Source organism: Meira miltonrushii (assembly GCF_003144205.1).
Source record: "Meira miltonrushii strain MCA 3882 unplaced genomic scaffold FA14scaffold_4, whole genome shotgun sequence".
Lineage (NCBI taxonomy): Eukaryota > Fungi > Basidiomycota > Exobasidiomycetes > Exobasidiales > Brachybasidiaceae > Meira > Meira miltonrushii.
In genome coordinates this window covers 953,968-970,563 of record NW_020289946.1, presented here as the reverse complement: position 1 = coordinate 970,563, position 16,596 = coordinate 953,968, and the positions used below count along the sequence as shown (strand labels likewise).

The 16,596-nt window shown below is 44.8% G+C and overlaps 5 protein-coding genes across 5 annotated transcripts; 3 read left to right on the top strand and 2 right to left on the bottom strand.

The window, feature by feature from the left end:
• The first annotated feature begins 136 nt into the window (after positions 1 to 136).
• Positions 137 to 4,872, top strand: FA14DRAFT_78463 (uncharacterized protein). The gene has a single exon (XM_025502883.1). It carries the CDS (start codon positions 318 to 320, stop codon positions 4,776 to 4,778), a length of 4,461 nt encoding a protein of 1,486 aa, XP_025353134.1. The 5' UTR covers positions 137 to 317; the 3' UTR covers positions 4,779 to 4,872.
• Positions 4,471 to 7,256, top strand: FA14DRAFT_78495 (uncharacterized protein). Its single transcript, XM_025502884.1, has one exon. The coding sequence runs from the start codon at positions 4,966 to 4,968 to the stop codon at positions 6,988 to 6,990; it is 2,025 nt and encodes a 674-aa protein (XP_025353133.1). The 5' UTR covers positions 4,471 to 4,965; the 3' UTR covers positions 6,991 to 7,256.
• An 11-nt stretch (positions 7,257 to 7,267) lies between these two features.
• Positions 7,268 to 9,537, top strand: FA14DRAFT_174505 (uncharacterized protein). Its single transcript, XM_025500543.1, has one exon. It carries the CDS (start codon positions 7,495 to 7,497, stop codon positions 9,400 to 9,402), a length of 1,908 nt encoding a protein of 635 aa, XP_025353132.1. The 5' UTR covers positions 7,268 to 7,494; the 3' UTR covers positions 9,403 to 9,537.
• Positions 9,538 to 9,625: 88 nt separating this feature from the next.
• On the bottom strand, positions 9,626 to 11,926 carry FA14DRAFT_78430 (putative ERG24-C-14 sterol reductase). Its single transcript, XM_025502882.1, has one exon. It carries the CDS (start codon positions 11,463 to 11,465, stop codon positions 9,897 to 9,899), a length of 1,569 nt encoding a protein of 522 aa, XP_025353131.1. The 5' UTR covers positions 11,466 to 11,926; the 3' UTR covers positions 9,626 to 9,896.
• Positions 11,927 to 12,191: 265 nt separating this feature from the next.
• On the bottom strand, positions 12,192 to 16,203 carry FA14DRAFT_168809 (uncharacterized protein). Its single transcript, XM_025500167.1, has 2 exons — positions 16,090 to 16,203; positions 12,192 to 15,995 (listed from the first exon to the last, which is right to left on the bottom strand). Exons 1-2 carry the CDS (start codon positions 16,093 to 16,095, stop codon positions 12,366 to 12,368), a joined length of 3,636 nt encoding a protein of 1,211 aa, XP_025353130.1. The 5' UTR covers positions 16,096 to 16,203; the 3' UTR covers positions 12,192 to 12,365.
• Between the last annotated feature and the right edge of the window lie 393 nt (positions 16,204 to 16,596).

Below are 16,596 nucleotides of genomic sequence, written 5' to 3'. Positions count from 1 at the left end.
AGCATTTTACTGTATTTTAAATAATCATCCATCATGTCAGGATTAAATTAATGGATCATTTTATTTATCTCTCATCATGTTTGTTTTGTAGTGACATTTGCTTACGGCAGCCAATCCAATCCACACTCATAAGCGCGGGGATAAGGGGAAGCTGCTGCTGCCCAGGCGCATACGCTAATTAATATTAAAAGCCGAAATGGTCTGTGCTTGAATGGATTTTAGTAAGGGTGCATATGACTGCCGCACGAATGTTACAGTGATCATCATTCTCATCATCTTCATCATCATCTCTCAGGTACAACTCGTAGCTGAGCAAGATGTATTATATTCATCACGTTCATAATGCAACAGCAAGTGCGCAATCGTTACTCTTGTCAAATTTCTTGCCTAGCGGACCGTGTCTATGTGTGGTGAAGCATGCATCTTTATCATTCTTGACTCTTGCGGAGGAAGATGCAGATTCTGCACTGAAAGAAGTTCTCTCAGTTCCGATCAATGGAAGAATACTACGACTTGCAAGAATCAAAGCAACAGAAAAATCTTCCACAATAGCATCTGATCGTATAGCTGTATTAACCGATCATCATCAACCAAGGTTATTCGTATTGCACTATAATCAAACCAATCAAGGCATACGATCGGTCGATTTTGACGCCAATGCTTCCTCTTCTTCGGCATGGTCACCAATAGAAACGAAGGAATCAATTCTGTTGGAAGAGCTCGGAAGACCGGCCGCAGAGAGTGGGCTAACTTTGGAAGTGGAAGAAGGTATTGGTGCACTTTATGCTTATTGTCACACCCATGCCGGGAAGCTAAAGGTTGCAAGACTCAAAAGTGAAAGTGCAGGAACGACGCAAGGCGAAACACCATTCCTGTCCAAATTACCAGATCTTGCTCATGCTTTCAGCTTGCGATTGCCACACCCTCACCTCATCTCATCTACTTTTATGGCAAGAAGAGGAGGAGAGCCGTCTCCATCACAAATTGCATTGCTTTCCTTGTCAAGTACAGCATCACGTCTACCTGGCCTGGGTATGCAATGTCTCCCTGTCCTCTCGTTTCATGCGATAGATGAAGTAAATCAAGAATTACCGCCTGTAGTTTGGGGTCCGCCACGAAAGATTCCTTCAAAGGAAGTCAGTGAGAAATCTTTGGAGACAACAAACGAAGATGGAGAACCCAGCACTGCCGCAAAAGGCAGGAGAAAGTCATCTCAGAGTAATGATGTAGAGCCATCGTCAGGCGCAGGCAGCAAACCTGCAAAAGCTGGTCGACATGGACCTGCAGCGAAGGGTGCATCACGTACAGCTGAAGAAGAGGCTGCTCATGAAGAGCAATTGGCAAAAACACCTTTGACAAGAGCGCATGTTCCCTTGCCATTCTCGGATGCGTTGGGAGCTCATCTTTTACTCGCACTCCCTGCTCGAGCTGGAGGTGGTGTGCTGGTATTCAGCGAGACAAGCGTTATGCTTGTACCGCCGCCACCGTCAAGTACTGACGCAAAAGATAGCGGAGCTTTGCGCTCGCCCAAGAGCTCATCTTCTTCCAAAGTCGCAGGTAAGAGAAGGAAATCCAGTTCAGGTGAAATTGTCACCTCTGCCCGCCGGCAAAGCGCAAGTAGTTCACAAACAACAACAGCAGATTCCGCTTTGAGTGTGAGTCCTACAGCAACAATGACCACAGCGCCAAGATCAAACGAGAATGGAAAGAGACGCAGATCAACGGCAGGATCGTCTTCTACCATTAATCCTACGACAGATGGTACAACTCGCAGAAGATCGAGCTCTGCTGCCTCAGTCTCCTCTCAGCGCATCTTACGCATGGGCTTACCAGTGCCAGTCATTGTCGCTTCTGCTATTGTGATCAAAGAGCCCTTGGGTGAAGAAGATGATGGCGTTCGTATTGATTCTGAGACTGGCAAAGGAACATTGAATGTCATCTTTGCAACGCATTCAGGACGTTTAGAGCTTTTGACGATCACTTTGCAGAATATGGCAAGCGATCAAAGCGATGTTGAACAATTTGCACCTATCTCGCTTTCCACGCAAAAGCTTGGCGAAGCAAGTGCTGCGGGTGGTCCTGATGCATTGGCTTACCTTGGTGATAATTTCTTGCATATTTCAAGTACCAGTGGAGATTCTCTGTTGTTACGTATCAATGATCAGATTGGAGAGGAGACAGGCAATCAATTTTCTATCGTCAAAAGATGGTCAAACCTAGCGCCAATTCTGGACTTTGTTGCAGATGATGGTGCTGGTGGAAGCCCTTCGGCAGCTGGAAGTGCACAAGCAAGAATTATTACATGCAGCGGATCTGGTCCCACAGGTAGTCTGAGAGTCATTCGAGATGGCGTTGCTTTGGAAGACTTGGCCAGCATTGAGGAGGCAGGTATACGACGCATTTGGGATATAGAAGGCACTACATCGAAATCAACAGCCTTCCTCTTACTAGGACTGTCTCAAGGCGCTCGTGTGGTCTCTTTCGGTCAAGCTGGCATTGAGGATCATACATATCAGTTTACACAAGCTGGCCTGGATGCTAATCAAAGTATCCTTGATGCTGCCAGCCTTGGAGCAGGTTTGTTTGCTGTTGTGAATTCTTCTGGAGTTAAGGTACTTCAATCGGAGCAAGCAAGTATAAAAGCGCAATGGCAACCTTCAGACGCCAAGCAGCTTTCATTGGGCTCTGAGCCAATCACTCGAGCTGCAGTCAATTCTGCTGGACAAGTCCTTCTTGCTTTCCAAACAGGTGATATGATTCTTCTGCAGATTAGAGAGACTAGCATTGAGCTTATTGCTGCAACGAAACTACCAAGCGAGATATCTGCAATCGACATTAGTCCGTTGACGACCGAGAAAGGATCTTCAGCAACTTTGGCAACTGTCGCCCTTTGGAGACCTGCAATCGTGAAGATATTCACCATTCCAGATTTGCGTGACGCCACTCCTAGTGCTTTGATGGCATCGCATCCATCATTGATCAGATCTGTCAAGCTGCATACGTTCTCCATTAACGGAGCATCCACCTCCCTACCGCATCTCATGATCGGTCTAGGAAATGGTACATTGACAACGCACAGCCTGTCATTGCCCACAAAAGACAGTATTTCTCAAACGATTGGCGTTTTAGAGCGAAGAACTACATCATTAGGAACGCAACCGCTTCATTTGCGATCTTTCATCACTGCACAAGGATTACACGCCGTATTCGCTGCTAGCGACAAATCTACGGTTGTATTCTCACAAGGCACAGGTCTGACGTATAGTTCTGTTCGTCATCAAGACGTATCTGATATTTCTCAATTTGACTTTTCTGTCAATCCTGAGACAGGCGTGGATCGATTGATGATTTTTGCCACACCCGAACGTCTTCAAGTCGCAAAGATGGGAGAAATTTCGCAAGTTGATATTGAAACAATTGATTTGGGATACGATAATCCTCTGGCGATATCTATGTGTACGGATCAAAAGGTTGTCGGGGTTGTCACAACGAGATTCTTATCGCAAGGTAGAGGCAGTGAGCCTATTGAGGGTGGTAAAGTGATTCTTCGTGATGCAGAACAATTCACAGCTTTGGACGAATACGTTCTGGAAATGGAAGAAAGGCCGAATTGTATCGACACGTTCGAGAGAGGAGGTGCAAACTATTTCGTTGTTGGAACAGGCTACACGTTCCCTGACCGGACTGAGACCACTTCAGGACGATTACTGCTTTTGCGTATTTCTCCTCGCTCCAAGAAATTGCAATTGGTTACATCTCGTAATGTGGACGGCAATGTGTTTGATCTGAAAGCAATAGGTGGTAAGCGCATTATCGCTTGTGTTAACGCAAAGGTATTATCGTTTGAAATGGAGGATGATTATACAGCAATGGACGAAGAGAGCGACGGAGAGGAAGACAAGAAATTCTCGAACCAAAACATTTTACTAATTCAAGTGGGCCAATGGGCATGTGCGTTCACTGCTACATCTTTAAGTATCTCAGATTCCAATAAAGTTGTTGTTGGTGATGCTTTGAGATCGATTGTGATCCTGCGAATGGATGAGCAAAGTGGAAAATTGGTCGAACTTGCGCGTGATTGTGATCCTTATTGGACGGTTTCGTGCAATTGTATCGATGAAGAGGAAGAGGTGTACTGTGGTAGCGATATTGCATTCAATATTTGGACTTGTCGCAGATTAAAGTGGACGCAAAGTGCCAAAGATCGATTAGAACGATCTCGTTTGCGCGAGACAGAAACTGGCTCCGGTCGATCCGCTGCGGGAAGTGCGCAAAATGGAGTGGATTTGATCGATCAGACTTGGAGTCACATTATGCAAAGAGATGGTGCATTCCATTATGGTGATCTGATTAATAAAATGAAGAGAGGTTCACTGGTTTCGGATAGCGGTAATGTTGGTTCTGCAAATTCAAAGACTGGCTCAAACAAATCGCCCGTTGTGCAATCACGAATCATTTTTGGAACGGCAGCAGGTGCGATTGGATTGTTGGCAAAATTGGATGAACGTGCAGGTAGAATATTGAGTCAATTGGAAGTTAAAATTGCTGATTCATTTAAGCCAATCGGAGAAATTGCAACAGAAAGTTATCGAACTTTACGTACAGATCATCGAACGCAACCTTCTGCTGGCTTTATCGATGGAATTGCATTGTGTAATGCTTTTGATCCATTGAACAATGAGGCAAGAGTTGCACTCATTCGTAGAGGTCGCTTACCCATCGATGCTGATTTGGATGAAGTCAATAATCTTGTAGAATCACTTCAGAGACTATCATAAGCAGTAGCAGTAGCAGTAGGCTCGCTAGAATTGAATGAATTGATCCAAAGCTGGAGAACAACACTTGTGCATTTTAACGCGTAAGCGCACAGACTTGAGTTGGTGTCTGTGTGTTGTTTCTTCTGAATTGGAAGAATGTTTAGATGTACTTTACAACCATCAACCTCTGGGCACACAAAGAAAGAGGATGAATGAGACAGAAGTATCAAGCGATGAAGAGTTGGAGTATAGCTCTTTATCAAGTTTGAGCGAAGAGGATGTAGAAGATGAAGAAGAGGACGAGGAATTGGAGGATGAAGAAGAAGATGAGAACGGCGCTGGACCTAGCATCCGATATGCAAACAAAGTAGCCATCACGCCAAGAAAGAATAATGGAGAAAGCTCAAATGGCAGACCTATGCGAAGATCTGCGGCAGCTGCAAGTAATGCTTGGTTAGGATCAAGGGAAGCAGCTAGACGTCAAAGGGAAGAAAGCTCGATAGACGCAAACGAAGAGAGAGCAGAAGGAACGCCAAAGAAAAGAGGAAGGCCACCACTCTCATCCACTTCTACGCCAACAAAGAGAGCAGATGAAGCGGCTACTGATACACTAAGGAAGAGAGGCAAGCCACCTCTAATGTCCAGTCCAGCAAAAGGAGGGGTTGAGGTAGAAGTATCCACACCCAAGAAACGAGGAAGACCACCGCTAAACTCGACGCCCTCAAAGAAGGATTTAGTAGCTGAGGGCTCTGAAGGATTGGAACTAACACCCAGAAAACGAGGAAGGCCACCATTAGGCACAACAACGCCTCGCAAAGAAGTTGGAATTGAAGATACGCCAAGGAAGAGAGGAAGGCCACCTCTTTCATCAAAACATGATGAGGACGAATCGAGAAATCCATTCACAACTGGTACCGATGGTTCAATGATCAGACCTTCATCCTCTGATGCATATTTCGTGAACCATGCAACACGGGCTACATCATCTGCTCGTCTACGCACCTCAGATAATCTCATCAGCAGAGATATCTCAGCATTGGCGCCAAGGACAATCGTTAGTATGACAAAAAGATTAGCAAAAGTTGTTGAAAGCAACATGGATGACAAAGGTAAAGAAGGATCTTTGCAAGTCTCTTTCCCAACAATTGTACCGTTGAGCAAATTTGATGATTTTCATCAGCATTGGTGGTCTCTACTACAAAGCACTTCTCGACCGCTCTTGTTTTACGGTATTGGATCAAAAAGAGCACCTTTACAGCGCTTTGCTCATTCTATGGCCCAGACGGGCCGATGTAGCGTCATTGTCATTCGTGGAGATGCAGGCGGAAAGGTGGAGGAAGCCATACAAGAGATGGAAAGAACCTTATCGATTTCGCCCTATTCTGATATTTCTCGATTACAAAGGGCTATGTCGGCCAATGCAATGGAAGCGAGGGTGTTGTACTTACTCAAAGTTCTTGAGAGGACACAATCTGAAGCTTCATCAAAAACCCCTCCAGCTTTCATGTTGATGCTGCATACTATCGATTCACCGGCTTTGCTACAAGAGCGTTCGATGCGATTGTTGGGCCTTTTGTGTACATCTCCTTACATCCATGTATGTGCGGATACTATACATTTCAATGTTGCCTCTTTGGCCGGATTGGATGAGAATCTACCATGGCTATGGATCGATCTTACGACTTACATTCCAATCCTTGATGAGATCATCGGAGAAAGAGGTGCGGGAATCGGACGCACGATTGGTTTACCACCTGTATTGGATATCCGTAGAGCAGGTGCTGATAGTGATGTTGCTGTTTTAGCAATGGATCACAACAGAGTAGGACAATCACAGCTTACTGCCAGAAATGGGACAGGAGCAGATCAAGATACTCCTGCTGTTGGTCCGATCACCCTTTTGTCCGATCGTGCAGCGATTCATATTTTGAGAAGTGTTACGTTCAAGGCTCGCGGACTTTTTCTGCTTTTGGGCGGTAGATTGATCAATACATCAAAAAGCACAACACAACTTACCGCGGACACGGAAGAATTAAAAGCGATCACTTATGACGATTTATCCGAATTGGCGAGGAACAATTTTCTGGCAATGACGCCTGATGCTTTACGTGCCCTACTTGTTGAATTCACATCTCACGGGTTGGTATCGATTGTGGATAATCGAGTGCAAATCGCTTTGACAAAGTCCGATTTACAGCATGTGATCGATTCATTCTCGAAGCAGGCGGACTAAAGGGGGTAATGATTAAGATATAGGAGCTGACTTGTTTTGTATTATATTTGTAGCCATTTCCAAAGCATTTGTAATATCATCACTATTGATCTTTTTTGCCAGAGTCAAACCAAGCTACGATAAAGAGTATACACCAGAACGGTTGCTCCTAATTGAAGAATCATGATGCAGGGTGTAAATAGGTGATCTTCAAAATCACCTCATTTCACGCGTATTTGTGGGGGGTATAAGAAGAGAGCTAAAGTGTGTGTGTGTGTGTGTGTGTGTGGCATTTTGAAATTGAGCGGAGAAAACCCACCGCGACAACCTGTCTTATTAATCATGACTTCAAGCTGGTACATCAACGGCTTTTGGTTGCACACACGCACACACACACACACATTTACACACACTGCGCCTGACGTGCATAAACTACAAAAGTTGGATCATCAAGATTTCATTGTTTCCATTGTATTTCACATCCTTTTCTAACAATCTTCTATCATCCATGCTTACTATGCAAAAATGAATTTTGCACCAACGCCATTGGACTGGAGTCCAACAAAAATAGAATATGGTAAACGACAACAATCTGGCAGTAATCCACCGCCATCGGAATCAACAAATAATAATGGTACACAGCCAAGCACCAATCCAAATAGTCAAGGTGCACCGCCTTTGAGCGTTTTCACGTTTATCATTGCTATTGCATTGTTTGTCCTTGTGGTTTCGTTTGTTCTTTTACGAATCTTTGTTAGAAATCGTAGATTGAGAAGGTTGGGAATTTATCCTGAAAGTCCAATCGAACGTTTATTAGGTGGCGCGCCAAAAGAATATGAAGACAATTTACCACCTCCAAAACTCTGGGATGCAAAGATTGCCGATATCAGTGCACACAATCAAGGAGCTTTGGCAAAAGCAGAAAAGAGTTGGCTTGGTGGTGGTGTAGGAGCAGGAGAAGTTAAGGATCATGGCTGGGATGCTTTGATGCCTGTTGCGGCAGCTTTGCCTCCAAGTTTGTATCCTATCATTTATGCTCAAGATGCTGCAAATGCTGCCAACGCTGGAAATACCACTTTGGCTCCTACCGGTCCCAATTCTGCTGCTGCTTTGGGTGCTGGTCGATTTGGACGAAGGATGCCCAACTTTTTGCGTCGTTCTACCAATGAAGCCACAACAGAGGCAGATGCTGAAGCAGATAACGGAGCATCGGCAAACGCACAAGCTGATACAGGTGAAGCAGCTGGAAACACTCAAACGAACAACACTGCAGAGAAACAAAACACCGAAACAGGAAACAAAGATGAAAAGCTGTCTGCAAGTGTGAACATTACCGTTTTGATTGCAATGCCGTCACCCTCGACAGTATTTCCAACAGTGCACAAACCAAACAATAACTCTGTAGCATCTTTGCGACATTCACAATCTCGTCTTGGAAATGGAAGTGCGACAATGCTTCCCTCAACATCGAAGATTGACGAAGTACAAGAGGATGCAGATATGGATGCTCTATCAGACAAGGGAAAAGCTAAAAGAGCGCCCAGTCTGCGTAGTGTTCGAAGTGTTTCAACAATCAAGAGCTTGGCCGATGCAAGAAGAGAAGCATTCTTTGGAGGCGCCGCTCAAAGATCCAGCATTGACAATGAAGCAGCCCAGAAACCACAAGAGCAAGAGCCTGCACCAGCACCACAAAACGCTTACGATGATGACGAAGAGGAAGAATTGCCAGAATTAGTCTTTGGAACGGCAAGCGTGCCGCTGTACTCTAAAATCGTATCTGGTAAACAGTCACAAGGAGTTCCTTCTACACTCATCTCGCCAACAAAAGAAGAGATTCTGACGTTGATGAGTACGGTTGCAGAAGCAAGAACGCGAAAAGTACAACCAGCTGCAAAAGCAGATCAAAAGTCTGAAGAAGCGGAGAACAATCGACGATCAGTTGCAGGTACATCTCTCGATGGCGGAATGAGCAATCTCGAAGAACAGAATGGATTAGGAGATGTTGTTTCACGAATGATGCGTACTAATAATGGAATGCAAAGCAGTACAGAAGCATACGAGATGGATACGATGAGACGTGCAAACAATGCTGAGACATCAGTCAATGCAGGCACACCTGATGCACGACCATCTACATCCACACAAGAAGGTTTGATGATGCGAGCTGCACCTATGGGTCGGGATGATCAACTTACACCAATGGAAACCCCACTTTCAGCAAATGAAAGACAGCCACTTTATGCTGCAACTACGCCTTCCCTTCAAACACCAGGGATTGCATCTGATCAAGGACCTCTTGTGACTTCTGATAGTATGGCATCGGCAAATTTCGCAGATGCTCGTTCGCCAACGTATTCCTCTTCCCTTCATACGGCAGAAGGTAGCGTTCATTCATTCCATACGACCAATGGAGGAAGAGAACAACATGCTTGATTCCTTTGGTAGGCTTTGCCTTTCTTTCTTGTACTATACATTTCATATACCTTTATCGCTTGATTTCATCTGCTTCTTTCTCTGAAGACACAGATGATGAAATAATGCTAATGTCACGATTGCTAAATTATTGGAAAAACATCTTTTCATATTAATTCACTGAATAGGCGTACAAAGATCAAAGAAAAATAAATAAGGTTAAGCATGATGACTTTTTACAAGCCAAAAAGCACAAGGAAGAAGAGAATTTGCACACTTTTAAAGGTGCATTAAAGAAAAGACAGGACGAAAGAAGAAAATCACCAAGATATGATCTCCTGTATGAAAGATCAAAACTTGAGTGATGCGGTATCTTGGAATAGAGAAACGGATTGAGAATTAATCTCGTACAACTCTTGAGTCGTACGAGGAGAGAGTAGGCGTTGCAGACAGCAAAAGATTAAACGTTGATGAGTTTGTTATACACTGTTGAGTTCATGTAGGATATAAACTCTTCAGTAAACGTATGGAATGATACGCGAAGGTACCAATTTGGTATACTTTGTCCAATCTTTGCCATACTTGTGTTGACAAGCAGCATCATCTCTCAACTGACGATGAACCAATAAGACAACAAAGAAAGCAAAATAGAAATACGTAATCGGAGTTTCAAATCCAGTTGGCAAACTCCATGAGAAAGCCATGATCCAATCACCAAAGTAATTTGGATGACGACTTCTGCCCCACCAGCCGCTTGTTAACAATTTACGACCAGAAGATGTGGTCATGAATTGCAAGTTCTTCTTGTTGCTTCCATTACGGAAATCGTTCTTCTCTCCGTTTGCTGTTCTGAAAATGTAGTAGCCGGTAAAGTTGAGCGCCAAGATGGCCACTGTTGCGAGGATTCCCAGATCCTTAGGATGGAAGGCCAAGTAGCGTGCTTGTAAGCCATACACAAAGGGAACCCAAGTGAGATCACCAACGGACAACATGAACCCGAAGCCATCGGTAGTGATATCCATTTGTGTCAGGATTGAGCTCTCGTTGAAAAGGGCGTCAACAATGTACCAAGTGTGGAAAAGGACTACCAAAGCCATACTGTCGGTAATGCGACCGTTCAGTGAAACAAATTGATGGCAAGCACAGCTAATATCCAACAAATACCAAAGAATCATTCCTGGACGTAATTCATTGAAAGTTTTGATATCGAAAACGCCAATTCTTGGATTCAATTCACGACCGATGAACCAGTCAAACAAGTGGTTTCCGGTATTACCACCTTTTGCCAATAACTTGTCAGCCTTGAAGCTTTCAACATATACGTAAATTGATTGTACGACAGCCATTGTGATGGAAGCAGTGATCAAACCGGGCCAGTGACCGTAAAGCAAATCATCGAAAGCTTTGGCACCTTGAGTAAAGATGATTACAGCTGAAGAGATGGCAGCAGCCAAAAAGGTAGCAAAAGCATTAATCTTGTATTCTAGCTTTTTGCCAGTACGTAATTCAGTTCCTTGAACTTGTTGACCAGGTAGTACGGCCCATGCAACGATGCAGAACGCATACCAGCCAAAGTATACCGCCCATGCTTGCCAATCAAGGAAAGATTCTTTTACGCCTGCAACGAATTGATGAGCAATCACTTCGGGATAACGAGGTAAGATTGAGCAACCGACTTTTTCGTTGCATGCAAAGTACAGCAAATAAGCAAAGAATGGTGTCAAGATGGAGACACCAGCAGCACCAACTGGACCACCGAATTCGTATTCGGTCGTTTTAGGGTTCAGCATGGTATCCTTCTTTTTGATTGAACGAGTTGATGTTTTACGTTGAACAGTCTTTTTTGCTGGAGTGCTGGTGGTAGAAGCATTAGAAGCGGAATCATCAGCAACTTTCTTTGTCGATTTACGTCCGCGTGGCTTAGGCGTTGGTGTATCGGGATTGGAAGTTGTATTCTCGATTGCGGCTTTTGTTGCACTTCCGTTTGGCGTATCAGCTTGAGCAGCGGCTGATTTCAAACTGCTTGTACTCTTTTTACGTGAACGCGAACGCGAAGGAGTTGATTGTCCGCGGGTTTGAACCATTTTTGCAAGCAGATCTTGTGGAGGATTAGGCTATCGGGTTAGGATTGAATGAATGACAAGGCTGTGTGAAGAAGGAACAAAGCAAAGTTTAGAAATCAGTTCATACTTTCAAAATCTGCAATGTTTAAAAACAGAATGTTATGCAAGATGTACGTAACGCGTATTAAAAACAGCCCATCCTAAAGATACACGCGCGAATACGATGCGGCGCAAATTTGCATCCATTTTTGTCAACTGATTATAAATTGCATCCGTTCGCATGAATTGTTTTGTAATCCGCTATCTTTGCATTGCATTCAATAAAGATAAAAATACTCACAATTGTGGATCGTTAGCGAGCTATATTTTGCCTCACTTTGTGTTTGTAATGATCGACCGTTTTTCCGTGAAGATGGAGGTGACGTGATCGGATGTGATTGTGGATGTGTACGCGTTTTTGTTACATGTTGAATGTAAACACTTTTTCTTTTTAACTTTATCGGGGGCTATTTCCATTACGTCGATCGTCTGTGCAGAAACCTTTTTTGTTTTTGTTTTCTCAACTTTTGGACAGCGTTGCATCGGTTGTGCATCGGTGCGGTGCGCGGCGCAATTTGTCGTTTTGTTATAAATTAGGGTAATTTGCCGGGCGCGTCTTTGCTTGTCAGCGCTGTTGTGTTTTCATGGCGGGGCACAACATTGACACTAAACAGATTTCTCCGCATCAAGAAAACAAAACAACCATCCAAACAAAGAAGAAATTGAATTTTCATTTTTACGTTTCATACGACATTGGCATTTATATAATCTTGAAATCATGTACCTATAAAATGGAAGATAAAAAGAACGAAAAAAAGAAGTGGCTGCTTGCAAAAGAAGCATGGGGTTGGAAAGTATAGATACATGGATGATTTTGAAACCTTAAACCACATGAGGTGCTGTCCAAGAGAATGAACGGAATTCAGCTTGATCTTGAGCAGACAAGACGCTATGAACAGGTGTAAGAGTTGGCTTTTCACTTGTGAACTCGGTATCGAACCAACTTGTATCACTGGGATTCTTCAATGTAGGAATGAATGGCGGTGGAACACGTTTGTGGAACATATCATCCCAATTCACATCCCGGAAGAATGGATGTGCTTTGATCTCATCTGCATCCGTTGGTCCTGCACCTAGACGCTTGGTTGGATCCCTAGTAAGCAATCTGTGCAAGATTGAAACAGAATCTGGAGGCATATGAATAGGATAAAGTGGTTCATCTTCCAAAATTGCATCAAAGATTTCATCTTCATCATCTCCTCGGAAAGGTGCTTGACCCAATAGCATTTCGTAGATCAAAATTCCAAATGCCCACCAATCCACTGCTCTTCCGTATCTTTGTTCCAGCAAGATTTCAGGCGCCATGAATTCAGGCGTTCCACAGAATGTGCTCGTTGTACTGCCAAACCACATATCCTCTTTGCACAAACCATAATCTGCAACCTTGACGTGACCATCAAGGGTGAGCAAGATGTTGTCCAATTTCAAATCACGATAGATGATTCCTTGCTTGTGGAAGTACTCGAGAGCCAGAAGAACCTCCGCAGCATAGAATTTTGCCCTCCTTGGCGTGAATTGTTCACGTTGAATATGCAACATCAAATCACCACCGCTGATGTACTCCATAACAAAGTACACTCTCGTTTCAGTTTGGAAACAAGAATGCAAGCCCAATAAGAAAGGATGTCTTTCGCGTGCAGCTGCCAAAAAGACTCGCTTTTCTGACTTTGTACTTTCAACTTCATCATTCTCGATGATGAATTCTTTCTTTAGCACTTTGATGGCATAGAGATAACCTGATCTCTTTTCTTCTGCCAACATCACTTTACCAAAGTTACCCTTACCCAAGACTGCCAGGAAGTTGAAATCATTAAGACCAATCTTTCTTTTTGACGAAGGCGGGTTGCGTGGTGGTTGCATTTGAAGTGGCTGTTGTTGACTTGCTGGCGGCATAACAACTTGTTGTTGATTTGGTGGTGGCGGCTGTTGTCCATCAATAGTGATTGTCGAGCCACTTCTGATAGAAGCTCCATCCGTGCTTGTTTGACCGGGACCAGCAGAATGGAATGATTGCTTAGAAGGCGAAGCGGGAATGCCTTGCGTGAAGCCAGAGCCAGGTTTTTGACCGGGAGGACCATGCAGGTTGCCTTGAGATGCAGACTGAGACATTGGAGGACGTCCTTCATAGCTGCCGCCAAAGCCTTGTTGTGATGCTGGCTGTGGCAAAGGTCTTGGAGGTCGAATGCCTTGTTGAGAGTCATTATAAGCGCTTTCATCCATCGAGCGTGCACCGCCTGGCACAGGTCGACCGTATTGTGACGTCTGCGGTCCAACACTTTGTTGCGACATGGATAATTGCGGTGGTCCTCCTCCTGGGGATGAAGGTTGCTGTGGTCTGATTCCCATTTGCGCAGTTTGTTGTTCCAGCCCAGTAAATCCTGAGGGCGGCCTGCCTTGTTGAGAAGACAGATTATTGCTTGGTTGAGTGCGAGCTGAAGTTTTGTTACGATTAATGGCTTCCATGTCGGTCAATAATTGATTGGCCATCTCCATCGACATACCACACAAATCAGGCACTAAGTGCGCACAATCGGCATGACATGTCAAGTCACATTCTGTGCACTTTCTTGCATTCTTTCGTCCAAGAGGTAAGATGTAACCACAATGGCAACACCAATTTGCACCAATGTTTGTCAAAGGCACAAATCTATGTGGAATACGATGGTTGATCTTCACTTCATCACGATCAGCTTCAGCATTACTCTTACTGATACACTTCGTGACAACCTTTTGAGCGCATTTCTTGTGACAGGTGTATCGACAGTCGTCACATTGACTTCCAGCTGCGTTGAGTAACAATTCTCCGCAGAGTGCACATCGAATGATTTGGTAGAATTGACGTGAGATAAATTTGTGTCCATTGATTTCAGAGACATCTTCCTTGCGCTTACGAACAGCACCTTGACGGCCAAGACGGGCGTCGTATGGGCGTTTGCGGACATTTTGTTTGACAAAGTTGACACGCAAGAAGATTGCTCCTGCTGGTTCAACGGCAAACCAAGCCTCGATACCATCTGACGTTGGACCCATAGGAACGGGTGCACCTGCAGGGCCGTTGTTGAATGTTGCGTCCATCATACCAGGTTGGGCAGGAGAATTGAATGATGCTGGGCTTTGTTGCTCTTGCACATCTTGTGCGGTGACCCAACCACCGGGAGCAGCCGGACCAGCAGCATCAGGAACTTGACCAAACTTCTTTTTACGCAATTCTTCGACGATATCACTGATACGAATCCAAAGCATACCTACAGGCTCAGGATGGTTCGATCCGATACGGTCGTATACAGTCACTTCGATCTCATTTGCATTATCCACGGCAACTTCAAAATCTTCTTGCCATCGATCGGTACGACTAGGGTGGGTCCTTGCTCTTGGCGTATCCTCCACTTTGATAACCACAGTCGATTCCCTTGTTCCACGCTTTGGATTAGGAACGTGATCGATATCACGAGCACTTCTGACTGATACTTGCAGTGTACCAGAGAGCGGCTTACGCAAATTCTGACGTCTTCCGTCCAAGGAAGCAGGCATATTTTCGTCCTCGGCATCTTCGTCCATTACATGCAATTGCTTGTACCTCTTGATGCTCTGTTGCAATAATCGAATCTTGGCAGCACTTTCAACTCGTTTTGATTCGGCATCATTTTTGGACTTCCTGTCACCGTCAGCTTGATATAGCTTTGCCATCTTATCGATACCCATCTTGTATTGCTGTTCGATTTGCAGCTTGAATTCGAGCTGGTGTAGCATCTTGGAGATTTTTGCCGTAGTATGCGGCATGTCATACTTGATCAAATCGAGATTTGTGTAATTCTTTCTGGCGCTGGTACCCATCCTGTTGATGTCCTGTCCAGCAAGTGGTGCCATACCTTGTTGTTGCATTGGAGATTGCCCTACGGGTCTCCTTCCGTCACCTGGTGCCATTGGCAATGGTCTGTCATCGTACCTCTGAGGTAAACCACCTGGGCCTGGACTTCCTCTCCTGCCATCAGAAGGCGCAGAAGAGAGATAAGATGAAGAACTATCTCCCGGATAAGGACGAGAAGAACCTGAGAGACTTCCATTGAAGCTATTGCTAGAGGTGAAACTTGGCGGTCCAGAGCTTCCGATAGAGGATGGCATTCCTGCTCCTGGTGGTCGCATGCCAGATGGAGAACCAGTTCGACCTGGTGCTTGTACCATGCCGGGTGAATAGAATGCGTTTGGATTGCTTGGTGTTGCACCACCTGGTGGACGCATACCTGTTCCTCCGCTAGACCGTCTACCTTGGAGAGCTCGAAGAGATTCTTCCAGGTAAGAAATATTACGTTGAGCATCTCTAATTTGTGCTTCTGCAGATCTAATCACATCTTGATTTGGCGTTGCTCCGCGTAATGCTTGACTGCCTTCCATCAGCTTGCGCTGAGTTTGAATCCGCGCATGGATTTCAGCAATCTTGGCTTCGGTAGAATCCTGTGCAACGAGTGAAAGGAAAGGGGAGAAAGGATTTGAGTCATGTCAGTCTGAGATCAGGAGAAGTGTAGCATTCAAAGTAGAGTATACTCACCGCCATGTTGTCTTGCTCTCCCCACTCTCTTGGGCCAAATTATCGGACTGGCTGGAGAAGGTGAATTGACAAGAAAGAAGGAAACTGTTGATGATCTCCTTCTTTTGATGATGGTGATGAGCATGAGAAAGCAAAACACGACAGCACTTACTTGTGCTTAGTGCATGCGTGTGTGTGTGTGTGTGTGCTGCACATTAGCACAAAGACGACTGCCTGACTACATACGCACACACACACACACACTCCTTCTACGGGGCAATCGGACAAGATCCGCATACAAACCGTAACACTGCTTCTGTGCAGAGGCCGGCGCGCCTCCCTCTCCTGACGCGAAGGGTGCCTGACTAGGGTCACACGTGCTACTTTACAGGCAGTAATCTTGATGCTTCATTCTACATTTCACGGTATACAGATCTTTGCCTTCATCTCTACAAACTTACCAAGACGCCAAACGTACTTAATCATGGCGAAAGATTTGTCTGTTATAAGCACATTCTCAGATTTTGC